Source organism: Schistocerca americana, chromosome 4 (assembly GCF_021461395.2).
Source record: "Schistocerca americana isolate TAMUIC-IGC-003095 chromosome 4, iqSchAmer2.1, whole genome shotgun sequence".
Classification (NCBI taxonomy): domain Eukaryota; kingdom Metazoa; phylum Arthropoda; class Insecta; order Orthoptera; family Acrididae; genus Schistocerca; species Schistocerca americana.
In genome coordinates this window covers 473,700,789-473,715,558 of record NC_060122.1, presented here as the reverse complement: position 1 = coordinate 473,715,558, position 14,770 = coordinate 473,700,789, and the positions used below count along the sequence as shown (strand labels likewise).

General features: G+C 42.6%; 1 protein-coding gene across 1 annotated transcript in view; it reads left to right on the top strand.

Annotated features, from left to right (window-relative positions):
* Positions 1-11,384: 11,384 nt before the first annotated feature.
* LOC124613557 (gustatory and odorant receptor 63a-like) overlaps positions 11,385-14,770 on the top strand; it is a 140,504-nt gene continuing 137,118 nt past the window's right edge. The window contains exon 1 of the mRNA XM_047142270.1: positions 11,385-11,559. Coding sequence (XP_046998226.1) covers positions 11,385-11,559 — 175 coding nt within the window. The remainder of the gene's footprint in view (positions 11,560-14,770) is intronic.

Below are 14,770 nucleotides of genomic sequence, written 5' to 3'. Positions count from 1 at the left end.
TGACCTGAGTGACACAATTTCGGGAAAAAGAATTTAATATTTTGGCCTCCTCAGAGTCATATTCCGTTTCAATGACATTATGATCACTGAGAATCAGGACAGATGTCTTCGACCCGGTTATTGACTTTGTGCCAGATCAGTAAACAGAAATTTATATTCTATTGCCCATGGCTGAACCGTGGTTTCCTGTATTCTCCGCCAGTGAAAGACATGGCAGACATGTCGGACTCACCATTTCATCTTGTATCGATATCTCATTCATGATAATAACTCCACCACGTATTTTAATGGTGCCTTTCCGCCACCGGGGTTGCGTCGCTTCGTCTAGTCCTTGTTGTATTCGAGTTCTACCACCAACTTATAGAGCTAGGGCTAAATAACTTGGTTCCATCACAGAACGACATTCTCGAACACTGCTGGAATATTTCACCCCTCTGTTCTTAAGGTGTGGCTGCGTAATATGTACTAGCTGCGGCACATCACCAACTCAAGTAACGTAAAGCATTATTTAGGTTTTACTTTCATTCTGAGTGGATCGAAACCTATTCTATATTATTGCTTCTCGTTCCTTACCCAAGTGAGTGGAATAGTCTGTTTTAGAACGTAGTCATTGAAGATATAGTTTTTTACTCAGGAAGATGACAAAGAGTGTAAGTGAAAACAAGGGGGTTCCAGTTGGGAGTATTTGGGAGAGATTTACAGCAGCAGTATTTACCTTAAAAATAAACAAAAGGTAAAACTCTCCTCAAACCATGGGTTGGTTTGAATACTGCACTGGGTATAACCAGAAGAGTGTAAATAAGTTCACTTTAGGGCGGGGGCAGTAGTCAGAAACTTGCAAGCCTGGTGTACGTCCAGTGGTGGCCATACAAGGGTTGGACAAAAATATGGAAACACCGCGAGAAATGTGTTTGACCACGAACGGCACCTGTGCAATGTCCTCAATAGGGCAAGTGTCAGTTGTGGCCAGAACGGAGTTCTGTGTAGTTGCGAGTGTACTATGTTGGGCTCAAAAATGGCTCTAATCACTATGAGACTTAACATCTGAGGTCATCAGTCCCATAGACTTAGAACTACACCACTGGCCATTAAAATTGCTACACCAAGAAGAAATGCATATGATAAACGGGTATTCATTGGACAAATATATTATACTAGAACTGACATGTGATTACATTTTCACGCAATTTGGGTGCATCACCTCTGGCCATAATAACGGCCTTCATACGCCTGGGAATTGAGTCAAACAGAGCTTGGATGGTGTGTACAGGTACAGCTGCCCATGCAGCTTCAACACGATACCACAGTTCATCAAGAGTAGTGACTCGCGTATTGTGACGAGCCAGTTGCTCGGCCACCATTGACCAGACGTTTTCAATTGGTGATAGATCTGGAGAATGTGGTGGCTGGGGCAGCAGTCGAACATTTTCTGTATCCAGAAAGGCCCGTACAGGACCTGCAACATGTGGTCGCGCATTATCCTGCTGAAATGTAGGGTTTCGCAGGGATCGAATGAAGGATAGAGCCACGGGTCGTAACACATCTGAAATGTAGCGTCCACTGTTCAAAGTGCCGTCAATGCGAACAAGAGGTGACCGAGACGTGTATCCAATAGCACCCCATACCATCATGCCGGGTGATACGACAGTATGGCGATGACGAATATACACTTCCAATGTGCATTCACCGCGATGTCGCCAAACACGGATGCGACCATCATGATGCTGTAAACAGAACCCGGATTCATCCGACAAAATGACGTTTTGCCATTCGTGCACCCAGGTTCGTCGTTGAGTACATAATCGCAGGCGCTCCTGTCTGTGATGCAGCGTCAAGGTTAACCGCAGCCATGGTCTCCGAGCTGATAGTCCGTGCTGCTGCAAACGTCGTCGAACTGTTCGTGCAGATGGTTGTTGTCTTGCAAATGTCCCCATCTGTTGACTCAGTGATCTAGACGTGGCTGCACCATCCGTTACAGCCATGCGGATAAGATGCCTGTCATCTCGACTGCTAGTGATACGAGGCCGTTGGGATCCAGCACGGCGTTCCGTATGACCCTCCTGAACCCACCGATTCCATATTCAGCTAACAGTCATTGGATGTCGACCATCGCGAGCAGCAATATCGCGATACGATAAACCGCAATCACGATAGGCTACAATCCGACCTTTATCGAAGTCGGAAATGTGATGGTACGCATTTCTCCTCCTTACACGAGGCATCACAACAACGTTTCACCAGGCAACGCCGGTCAACTACTGTTTGCGTATGAGAAACCGGTAGGAAACTTTCCTCATGTCTAACTCTGTCCCCGTTGCCACATGGGATTCGTAGAATCTCAGTAGACACAGTTGCGTTTGTTCATTCTGCCATTCACGTTAAAAGCCTCGCTGTCAGTACAAAGAATACTTTTGTAAAGCTTAGGATCGGCTTCTCGTCAGATTGTGTACAACCGGCATTTGAATCTGACTGCAGAACGATTCTACTGCCGTCATTTTGTGTGGCACCTAAGGACCACGAAGATATACGGCTCATACGGAGACAAATAGGCAGTCATTTTCACTCTCTTTGTTTGCGAGTGGAACAGGGAAGGAAATGACTAGTAGTGGTACAGGGTACCCTCCGCCACGCACCGTATGGTGGCTTATGGAGTATTTATGTGATGTGTGTAGATGTAGATTTCATAAGCCACTACAGAGCATCTCCATTTATGCCTCGAAGTCAAGAAAGCATATATATGGCCTCCTTTGTAAGCTTGTTCCTACTATTCCATGCCCCTTGGACGTTTTTCCTTGAGCGTTTATCCGTGACTACACAAAACACTGTACGACAACATTAAGATTCTCTTCTTTAGTAACAGATTTGCCCTACCTCCGCTACTGGACCAGTCTCCCTAAATCTCAAATTTAATTTGCGAATATCTCGTCGGGATAGAGGTTTGATGTTTGGAGGATGTTCCGCAAACAAATCACAAACACCACTGTTATCATGGTCATGTTTCCACCACGTTTGTAATATAAAAACACGCTGTTCTGTAGTTACTTTTCTATTAATTGTTTCTCAGGTAACAAACAACACAATCTCAAACAGCTAGTGTCACGGTACACTCGTGAAATGTTCGTAAGGGAAAATCCCCACTTTAACGCTGCCACGAAGATGCAGTGTCCCATCGCTCATGCGCCGACTATAATGCCACGTTCGAACTCACTTAAATCGTGATAACCTTCCACTGTACCAGCAGCAACCGATCTAACTTGTTGACTTCTACAGGCGTTGCCGATAGCAGCTGTCACCAGCATCCTTAGTTTTTGTTTTGTGCATCATAGTCCTAGTTAGTTGTAAACGTGACAGCTGTACTATGGCCACCTTGTACACTGAAGCGCCAAATAAACTGGTATATTCAAAAACAGAGATATGTAAACAGGCAGAACACGGCGCTGCGGTCGGCAGTACCTATATAAGTCAACGAGTGTCTGGCGCAGTTGTTAGAGCGGTTACTGCTTCTATAATGGTAGGTTATCAAGAATTAGGCGAGTTTGATTGTGGTTTATAGTCGGCGCACGAGCGATGGGGCACAGCATCTCCGAGGTAGCGATGAACTGGGGATATCCTGTGCGACCATTTCACGCGTGTACCGTGAATACAAGGAATCCGGTTAAATATCAAATCTTCGACATCGCTGAGGCTGGAAAAACATCTTGCAAGAACGGGACAAACGACGACTGAAGAGAATCGTTCAACGTGACAGAGGAGCAGCCCTTACGCAAATTGGTGCAGATTTCAACTCTGGGCCATCAACAAGGGTCAGCGTGTGAACCATTCAACGAAACATCATCGATATGACCTTTTGGAGCCGAAGGACCACTCGCGTACCCTCGATGCCTGCGCGACACAAAGCTTTACATCTCGCCTGGGGCCCGTCACTATCGACATTGGACTGTTGACGACTGGAAACATGTTGCCTGGTAGGACGAGTTTCGTTTCAAATTGTATTGAGCAGATGTAAATGTAGGGTCATGAATCTATGGACCCTGTATGTCAGCAGGGGACTGTTTAAACTGGTGGAGGCTCCGAAATGGTGTGGGGCGTGTGCAGTTGGAGTGATGGATGTGAGGCCCCTGATACGTCTAGATACAACTCCGACAGATGTTTGATCACAGGCAGGTGTACCAGTTTCTTTTGTTCTTTAGTGTATTACAGCAACCTCTGAAGGGACGACAAATATCTCATAACAGGTGTAAGACAGGTGTGGGACCATACTTGTATACGTGATGAACGTTGAAAGTCTTGAAATAAATATTGGTAAACTCCACCCAGTGACCTTGGATAGACAAATTTATTCAAAATGAATGATTAGCTAGACGATATTGTGAATATACCTGCTATCGATAGGCCTGGAACGGATTGCCGGATAAATAACAGTGGAGAATTTCCTCCACTGATGAGAACAGGTGACACGCATCCGGAAATAAATGTAAGCCAGCAACCTCACCGAGAGCAGCCAATTTCACTCCATGGGGCGACATTAGATTAGTTTTACTGATGTGACAAGTCCTTGATTCTAAGGGCCTTAATTTTTACATATGGACATACAGACCGCTGCCTATGCATGTCATGTGCAGACAGTTTTTACTGAATGAACTGCTAATGCGAAGTTCGTTTGTCCTACTGAAGAAGACTGGTTTAAATCCGTCGAAACCGTGGTCAAGGTTATTTGTAAACCACTTTTATTCCTGCTTTACTAGTTTTTGTTTCTTTGAGATGTCTACAGTCACCGATACACTTTACAATTCCAATGCTTCCACTGTCACGCTGAGCACATTAATCTGAAGCTAAATCCTCTTTATTGCTGATGTAGAGTCCTCAAGAGACTTTGTCGAATTCAGTTTTGATTTGAACAGCAGAACAATGCATCAAATGTTTATAACCTCTCGATAGAGCATTTTCTCGTCCGTATCCTGCAGCAGGAGTTACCTTGACCCCTTCAGGTCGTGTCAACAGTCAACTGCTTGTCACATCTGATTCGAATTTTGTTTACAATTGCTTCAAGCACAGCACCTACCAAAAATTATGTCATTTAACAAAATTATTTGTTGTGTTATAGAAATTTAACAGACGTATCACAGATCTTTCGAACTGTCACTCTTGAGAGGATAGCTTCGAAAATGAACAGGTCAGGTCCAGACTAAAGGTCGCCTCTATAATCAAAGTTGTGTTGCATAGCTAATTGTCCGATTTTATGAAATTTTCTGACACATTAGAACCGACTGGAGCTCGAACTCAGACCCCTTTCAATTAGCCCAGGGAAATTGAAAAAAAGGGGGGAAAATTTTATAAAGTTTTGAAACTTTGGGAAAACACTCTTAGGGGATGTATAAGTAAAAAACAGAAAAGTTCCCTCCCCTATTGGGGGAGCTTCCCCCTCCTCCACCCCTTAACCTAATTTATTATCCTTTTTTCAAACTTTACGAGAAACGGTTCATTTAAGGAAGTTACCTACATGACAGAAAATATTTCTGGTAAAATTATACTCAGAGGGAATCAAATGAATGTTTAAGCAAGGTAATTAGTTTATGAGTGCTAAAATTTGAAGGTAAAAAAGTGAAATATCTTTTAGAGCAGACTTTTATTTACACAGGACAATTTTGCTTTATAGTCTTTTACTTTAGATTTGTGCAACGTAATTACTGAAATGAAAATCATTTTTCATGAAAATTAAGAATTACTGTAAAACTAATCAACAATTGCTTTTGTTGTAATACATTTAAATCAGATATGCAGCATGTAGACAATGAAAATACCACGGTATCTACCAAACAATTAAATTCTTGTCAATATGTTTTTCACATAAAACCCTCATCGAAATCTTCTGTCGAATCACTGCGAGGCACACTAGTGCAGCTGTGTCCACGACAGTTTTTGCACATTGTTGTGTAATGTGGGTCAGCCTTCACACATCCGCACTTTCTTCTGCAGCCTTAAGTGCAGCCGCATGAAATCAGTAGCAGTATTTTCTCTGGAGCTGGTGGTCGTTTCATGTGAATCGGGGAGTGGGATGAGTTTGATTCCCTCCCGCCCCAGTTTCTGGGACCCAAGTGGTTCCTCAGTCATAGCTGAACTTGTAAGTAAACTCGATAGTGGAGGCGTCCTGAATTAGTAGTCGGTGGAAAAAGAGAGTATGACAGCATTGTTTGCCTGACTCACAAGTACATTAAAATATTTAAATCGAATGGCATGTAAGTTGTCATCATCAGGACTTTCTACTGTTTTTGTGTAGAGAGAGAGTATAAATTTCTCTCCTGCTTTTGCAGTGGTATCAGGAGAGGAAGCAGGATTGTTGAATATCCGTGGAATATTATGAAGTTGGGGATATCGGTTGAATAGTTGGAAAGCTTGGCGCTTTCCTTTCCCAAACAAGGCTGAAGTCCTGTCGCAACCACATACTGCATGAAGAAACAGTATCGAATTCTTGCATTCAAGAATGAGTGAGGAGTTACGTATATCTTAAGAACTTTAATACTTAGCTCTAATGCTACCTTTACTTTTCTTCAGCAGGATTATGTCTGTGTCGTCTGGAGCAAGAGCGGTAAGTAGCACAAGAAGATCTACATCTTGACCCACTATAATCACTTGCTGGTAAAATTTTGAGGCATTTATTGCTTTTGCAACAGTTTCAACATCTGCATCGTCATCCGCAGTCCTGGTTTCAATACCAAAACTGTCTAGTTTTTGCACAAGCTGTGTATTAAACCTTTCCTTATTGCTGAGGTTACTGAGAAAGGCGGACTGTGATTCAGCACACAACGTTTCGTCATTATGGCGTTCAATAGTTTTTATGTCCTGAGAAGTTTCTGAGTATCCGTCAAATACAACAGCAATATCATCTTTATAATGTCTCTGAAATCGGCTATTAAGGTTTTATAAAGGTCACCAAAATTTCCATTCTCGAGCCACCCGACATGGTGGATAAGAAATCCTCCATCTATAACAAAGAACTTCGAGTCATTATTGTCAATATTCCATTCAGGTACTTGATTGAAAAGATTGTACAGCGACAATTTTTTTGTTTTGCTCATCAATCCACCGCTGTCAAACAGAGGCATTGGTACACTCGATAATTCGCACATGAAGCAGTCCTTTAAATCATCAGGTGAATGAAACGTGCACAGTATTCTCTGAAATAACTGCGTTGTATCTACTTCCGTTATATTTTTTAAAGCCTTACAGTTGACATGCTGGGTCGCTTAAGCTTAAGAGAACCAAATTTTGGCGAGACAGTTTCTTCACCAACAGACGTAGCTTTGAAGTAGTTTACTTCCTGTGAAGCTACTAATCCAGATCCTAATGAATACAGTTCTTCTTATAAACAAATTGAATGTGTTGTTGCAACCATAGCTGACATGTTCTGCGAATTTTCTCGTCAAGTTCTATCCTCCCACTCCTCAGTTGTCCGCCTCCGTAGCGTAGCGGTGGCGTTACCGCCTGTCACGCAGGGGGCCCGGGTTCGATTCCCGGCAGGGGACTAGGTGTTGTGTGTTCTTCATCATTATTGACTCGCAAGTCGCCGAAGTGGCGTCAACTAAAAACGACTTACAATACGGCGGCCGAACTCCCCCGAATGGGGCCTCCTGGCCAACAATCCCATACGATCACATCATATCATATACTTCTCAGTTCAACATGTTGATCACTCGAAGCCGAATGCAAATTGGAGAACTGTTCCACAGCTTCACATATGTGATGGGCTATTGGTATACCGCAAATCAATCGGTTCAACACACTATCGGTGAAACCTCTTCCATGTGAAACACCTCAAACACTCTTGAAGTTCTTCATAAGTGTTTGTTCTATCGTCATGTCCGTCCACACTCCACACCAGTCCTTATCAGAGAGTCGAACCGTGAAGATGTCCTTAGTGAATTTATCGAACTTCGCGGGTTTCATGGTTTCTTTCAGTTTTTCCATGTCCTGGAGGTACAAATGAGACGCCTTAGCATACGGAAAGTGTCCAGTTGCGTGGAATATTGGTAGCATGCAACTCACACATTCTATATGGAGTTCCCAATTCCCCATACTCTCTGCCACTCAAATCAGAAATACAGTCTTTAATATGTTGCTCCTCCTCCTCCATGACTGCCATTTACTCCCGTATTATGACGGAAAGAGCACACATGAGTGCAGATTGAGCCTGAATTGCCCTCGTGTATGCATGACCAGAAAGTATATGGGGAACAGAACCTGCAGCATATACAGTCCCCAAAAGTTGAGAGAGTTCACTGTCTCTCATTAAGAATCTGTTGCTCCTAGAAAAGACGTTATCTAGTGAAAGCCAACTAATCAAATAACTATATTAGTGAATAGATCATTCCCTCCATTAACCTCCACTGCAACTACATCTTTAGCTTTCATGTCGAGTGGTTGACAAACGCCGGCTTGGGCTACCGAGCGGTTCTAGGCGCTACAGTCTGGAACCGCGCGACCGCTACGGTCGTCTCGGGCATGGATGTGTGTGATGTCCTTAGGTTAGTTAGGTTTAAGTGGTTCTAAGTTCTAGGGGACTGATGACCTCAGAAGTTAAGTCCCATAGTGCTCAGAGCCATTGGTTGACAAACGTCACGACACATGTTTGCTGTGTGGTCTTCTTGCTCTCCGTGATGGCATAAGTAAAATCAGTTAAAATAGTATTATAATCTGTGGGCGGGTTGATGAATGGAAGCACTAATACATTTGATTGCGTGTAAGGTTCTATACTTGTGATTTTCTCCGTAAAACTTTGCCATGCAGGAATAGAAATCTGTAAAAACTTTTCCATCCTCCAGGTAAAATCGTGATTGGTAGGCACTGTTGGTTTAGTAAATGATTGTTCCGAGTAGACATTTTGCAGAACGATTTCTTCAATTCCAACTCTGTTCTGCCTTCGGAATGTTAGCGGACTAATTCTTTGGGTACTTGCTGTTTCAGTAGAGCTCGGCAAGACACAGAGTTTCGTTACTTTCTGATGTTCTGTCGCTTTCCCAGGAGTCAAACACCTGATTCCACCTATAGCATGGAATCTACCTCTGCCCGTTATTGTTGCAATGTTGAAGTCAGCATTATCGAAAACGAACTGCGAGAAAGAATAATTTGAGATATTTGGTTTCCAGAACGGAACGGCAGAAGCCTCAAATAAAGCCGCAGTGCTGTATGAAGGGCAGAAAGCCATATTCGAGACAATTTCAATAATATTTTTTGATCCCACTTTACGAAACAAGTACACTGCAAGACCAAGTTGCAGTGGGGAGATAAATGAACGAGACCTGGTGGCTGACAAACGCATTGGATATTGCTGTACATTTTTTTAAAGGGGGCTGTTCACTACCTTTGACTACACCCTTCAAAAATTTGTGTAAAGTGTCAAGAACCATAACTTCAGCCTTCTCTGTAATGTCACTGATATCTGGATAGCCGACAATTCTGTAAAGTGTCATTCTTATATCTTCACAGACGATAGCTGCTGCTGCTTCTACTATTCTCTTTCTGTCATCTTTTTCATTAACAGCTCGTTCATTGTACCATTGATTCAAAAGTTTGTGGCCACTGCCACGAAAACGTACAACTGGGGGAGTTTTGTGGCATTGCGGCATACAAGACCCCATCATCGAAGTGTTCAATCAGTTTGTTTTTCAGAGTTTATATAGTCATTGTCCCTCTTTCTGGAAGTCGTTCATTAACTTTCCGCTACAAATCGAGCAGTGAAAATTGACACTGCTCGGAACTATCCATAAATTTGCATAATTCTGGAAAAGTGGCATCAAAGTTGATATTTTGAGGGCGGCCTCTTTTTCGAACAGAGGAGGGGTTCGCACCAGTTTAGCGTAGCAATCTTGATGATAACGGGCTTCTGCAGCTACTGAACACGAAACACTGTTGGTGCGTTCGGCAACCTTTCTACCGAAATCATCATCGCGTTTCCTTGCTTTCTCAAGCAGTGTGTGTTTCACAGTTAAAGAGCGAACTTCAAACACTCCACGGCGTCTGTGGGGTGGTTTTTTTGTTTCCACCTCTATGTCACGCGTTTCAGCACATATGAAATGGTCTTTTTTGAAATTGAGTGGATAAGAGGAAGAGGATCTCAAACTTTTATCATCTGCTTGTGCAACATTCTGATTAATTAGTTTCCTTAATATATTCAAGTCGACATACATTATACACTTCAATCAGTCAAGCGTTCTGTAGAAGATTATGAGCCCCATCATTCCGTTCCTTGCTGACACGTATCAGAATTTCCAAGCCTTTCGTCACTTCCGAAACAGATTTACCACAAACAAAACAGGTAGTAGGGTCCAGCATTATTGTTTTCTCAGACCAGACAAAAGAAATGAGACTAAGAAGAAGGTCTTCATAGCACCACGAAATGATACTGTCACAAAAACAGAAGTCTCTGGCACTACAGTTCACAACATTAACTCAACGGAACTGGAGACTGGGTAGGAAGAAACGGCAGCGACAATAGTGGTAGGAGAGCGCTGAGTGAATGGGAAGGGGAACTTGCCGTTTTCATTATTGGCACATACCCGTGATTTCAACAATACTCAAAGAAATATCATCAAGTAGAATATATAGGCTACGAAATAGTTATATACCCTAAATTTCGCTTTTCATTTAAATACTTTGCTAAGTAACAAAACTGCAAACTATTACGTTAGCAGAATTCAGTTCCAATTATTATACCCCATATACCAATTGTATAAATGGAAAGATGCACAAGATCTTTTTCGTGTACAGTTTTGCAAGGAATATATTTAATAATAAGAACTCCGTTCGAAAAGTGAGCCTTTTTGTGTACAATTTTAAAAAATGGTACAAATTGACTTTTGGAGGGGGTAAACGAGGGACGCCCACCCCCATACTAAGGGGAACTTTTCTGTTATTTATTACTACACCCTACATGAGTATTTTCCAGAACTTTCAAAACTTTATACATTTTTCCCCCATTTGCTGATTTTCTTACTAATTTGCCTGGAGTAAATGGGAAGTAGCTTAACAAATATACTACATCAGCATGCACCTATCACGTTCACGTCATATTTGCACTAACTACTTCCACTTCTGAAGGCTAATGACAGCTATTGTTCGAAGGATTTACCTTTACGCATTGCCTTCATCTTAAGGTTTGGGGGGAAATTTGTTTATCTTTATTTTTGTGTGTTTTACAGGGCAGTGCGTGGGCGGGGTTAGGAACTTAATTTGTTTTTGGTTTCTTCTTTCTTCAGTGCATTAGTTTCTTAAGGTTGCAGTGCTTTATCGATCGAGCATTGCAATGGGTCGATTTGCACTAGCAAATGACGACATAAATATCTGTTCCAGTGTGTCAAGAGCACACGTAACAGACCGTCTGGAGCACGATGAGAACCACAGCATGGGCCTTCCGCTCGCAGGTGACAGATAGCGTGCACTGCAGCGACGCTAGACCACAGAAGAAGAACGGTGATGCACTGGGGGTCTTCGCGAGTGACTTGAAACCTTCCCTCACACTGATGAAGGCGTTGGGTCTGCTGCCCATAAAAGGCCTGCAAACAGGTACCACTACTGACGTTGCCACGTTGTCTCTTTGCTTTTGGCAGCTGAACGAACTTTTACTTTTTTCCACTTTTCTCATTTATTTTACTGTTAACGAAGAAAAGTCTGATATAGATAGTTAATACTTTTAATAGTGTGTTTTCGGTGCTCTACCGTGTTGTTCCATTGCCTGATGCCAAATGTGGACTACAACAAGAAGATGTGCGATCTTTTGAACAACATTGCTTACAGACAGATATACGAAGCATATTTGTTAAGCAAGTACCGTTTTGCCACACCGCGGCCGCAGCGCTGCGGTCGGCGTTCTGCACGTGCGCACTGGGTACCTACATCTGTTGTCTACGCACTGATGCCATTACAATCTGATTCTTCCTTGTTTACGTTGTGTACTGAGTGTTTAAGATGCCTCCGATAATCGTGAGTCCCGCAGATTGTGAAGTACGGGCTCTTATAAGATTTCTTAGTGCCAAAGGCCTAAAAGCTATCGATATTCATCGTGAGATCTGTGCAGTTTACGGAGAAAACATTATGAAAGATGGGATAGTAAGAAAGTGGGTGAGAGCATTTAAACATGGCCGCACAAATGTGCATGATGAACAACGAAGTGGGCATCCTTCGGTCGTTAATGAAAGTTTGGTGCAGGTAGTGGGCAATAAGGTGAGAGAAAACAGACGCTTTACGATTTCCTCCTTGCGGGATGACTTTCCTAACGTCTCTCGTAGTGTTTTGTATGGCATTGTGACCGAGCACTTGAATTACCGAAAATTGTGCGCACGTTGGGTACCGAAAATGTTGACGGATGTGCACAAAACCAAACGTTTAGACAGTGCATTGACTTTCCTTGAATGGTACCACAACGACGGTGCTGATTTCTTAAGCCAAATTGTTACGGACGATGAAACATGGGTGGCCTACGTCACACCAGAATCAAAGCAACAGTCCATGGAATGGTGGCATTCAGATTCACCCAGAAAAGTGAAGTTTAAGCAAACAATTTCTGCCCAGAAAATCATGTGCATAGTTTTATGGGCCGGAAAAGTAGTATTGCTTGTGGAATTTCTGCCTTGTGCAGCTTACTGTAAGACATTGCACAATCTGCCCCGTTCAATGTAGAACGAAAGACGTGGCAAGTTGAGCAAGGGCATCGTTTTGCTGCAAGACAATGCCCGTCCGCATGTGGCGAATCAGACCAAAGATCTCATCACATCTTTTCGATGAGAAACTGTAGATCATCCTCCGTACAGCCCCGATCTTGCGCTCAGTGACTGCCATCTGTTTCTGTACCTGAAGAAACACCTGGGCGGTCAGCGTCTTCAATACGATGACGAACAGTGGTGATGCAGTGGTTAACAAGTCAGGCGACAGACTTCTATGAGGAGGATATTCAAAAACTGGTACAACGTTATGACAAGTGCCTCAGTATTGACGGAAATTATGTAGAAAAGTGTATTAAGGTACAGGCTTTCATGCAAAAATAAAATTATTGAGATATCTTAGCACGTCTTTTTTTAATTTCGAAACGGTACTTATTTAAAAAAAAACACGCCTTGTATACTGGTTCTACAAATAAAATCGCAAGACATATGGCGGCTCTTCTCAGTGGATTAGGCGTTTCAAGTAACTTCATTAAGGATCTTAGAACACAAGTAGTGGTGGCACCATGACTGAATGGTCTTACTAATGTACACAAGGGAGGAATTCCTCTAACACCTATAGTTAGAAATACTGGTACCCCTGCATACCAGTTGACAAGCTGTGTGAAACATATTCTTAGCAAATATGTGGGGTGCAAACATTAAATGGTAATTCCACTGACTTTGTACACCGCCTCATCAACTGTGGTCCTGGGATATGCATATTCTGATCAGTTTAAATGTAGTCTCCCTCTTAACGAGGATCATACTTTCTAATTCCTTGGAAATAAACATGGAAAAGTTCGAGCGGTATTTCACAGACTTTTAGCTACAGTCTGAAAAAAAGTGCATGAAATGGACAACAACTCGGCAGGACACCCGAAAGCACAGCATTAATTACTCATTCCAAGAAAACTTGAGAGATCACAGATTATGCACAAGCCAAAAAATTAGTCATGACTAGAAACCATCACGCTAATATTGGGTGACCTGAAAGCACGCCATTAGTCATGCCAAGAAGTCATTAATAAGTACACAGCCCAAAAATTAGTCATCACTAGGAATCATTACTGGGTGACACGACTTCTAGCCTTGATAATGTCCTCAGTCTAGAGAGGAAATGAGTCCACAAGTTTCTTTAGATATCTCAGGTAGGCTGTAAATGAGAGTTTCCGCACAGCCTTCATTGTTACCAAATTTTCTGTGGCCTACTTTGCTGTGTCACGTCAGGCAGCCTTGCCAGATTTCCCTCCTTACTACTCCCCACCCTTCTGACATCACAATCCAAGATGTCGAAACTACGTCACTTGCCTCACACTACTGACGTGTCTGTCGAATAGAAGAGGAACGTTTTTTTTATGTATACAAACAATCAGGGACGACTGCAGGCCGCCAACGGGTCTGTGGGTGCGCTGGTGCGAGAGCCATTGCATTGGTGAGGGCAGAATGACTGCCACGACTGGTGACTAGAGAGCCTGGCGCAGCATGACGCTAACTGCACGACCACCGTCTGCAAACTGTGTGACATCAGATAGTTTATACTATGACCAGACACAGCACAACCTCTGAATGCAAAGCTGTAGATGGTTATCTATTAGTAACACCTACTATGCCTATTTTCTTTCCTCAGGAATGAATTCATGTCTCTGCAAGACAGAAATGCAATAATGTGATAGAATCAAAATGTATAAACATTCTGATATACTCAGGCAAGAAGTATTTGAGTTTTTTGTGCACTCAGACACAGGATGATATTGAACTTTTTATCGCTATGTGTGAATTCACTCTTTACTGCCAAGTTTCTGAGCAATTACTAGCACCAGAATGCACGAACATTATGATACACTTAGTGAGCTATTTCTGGCGAGACACAGTGCCAAGCCTGCGCTAGAATACACAAATATTCTGAAGAGAAAGTCATGACCAATACAAAAGGACCAAATACCAATTTTCATCACATTTTCAGTTTAAATGTTAGCAGGAGTAGATATGATAATATCGAAAAGCTGTCATATGATGAATTCAACTCTTTTTGAGGACCCTCAATATTGTGGCAGTAAAGTAATATTATACTTGGG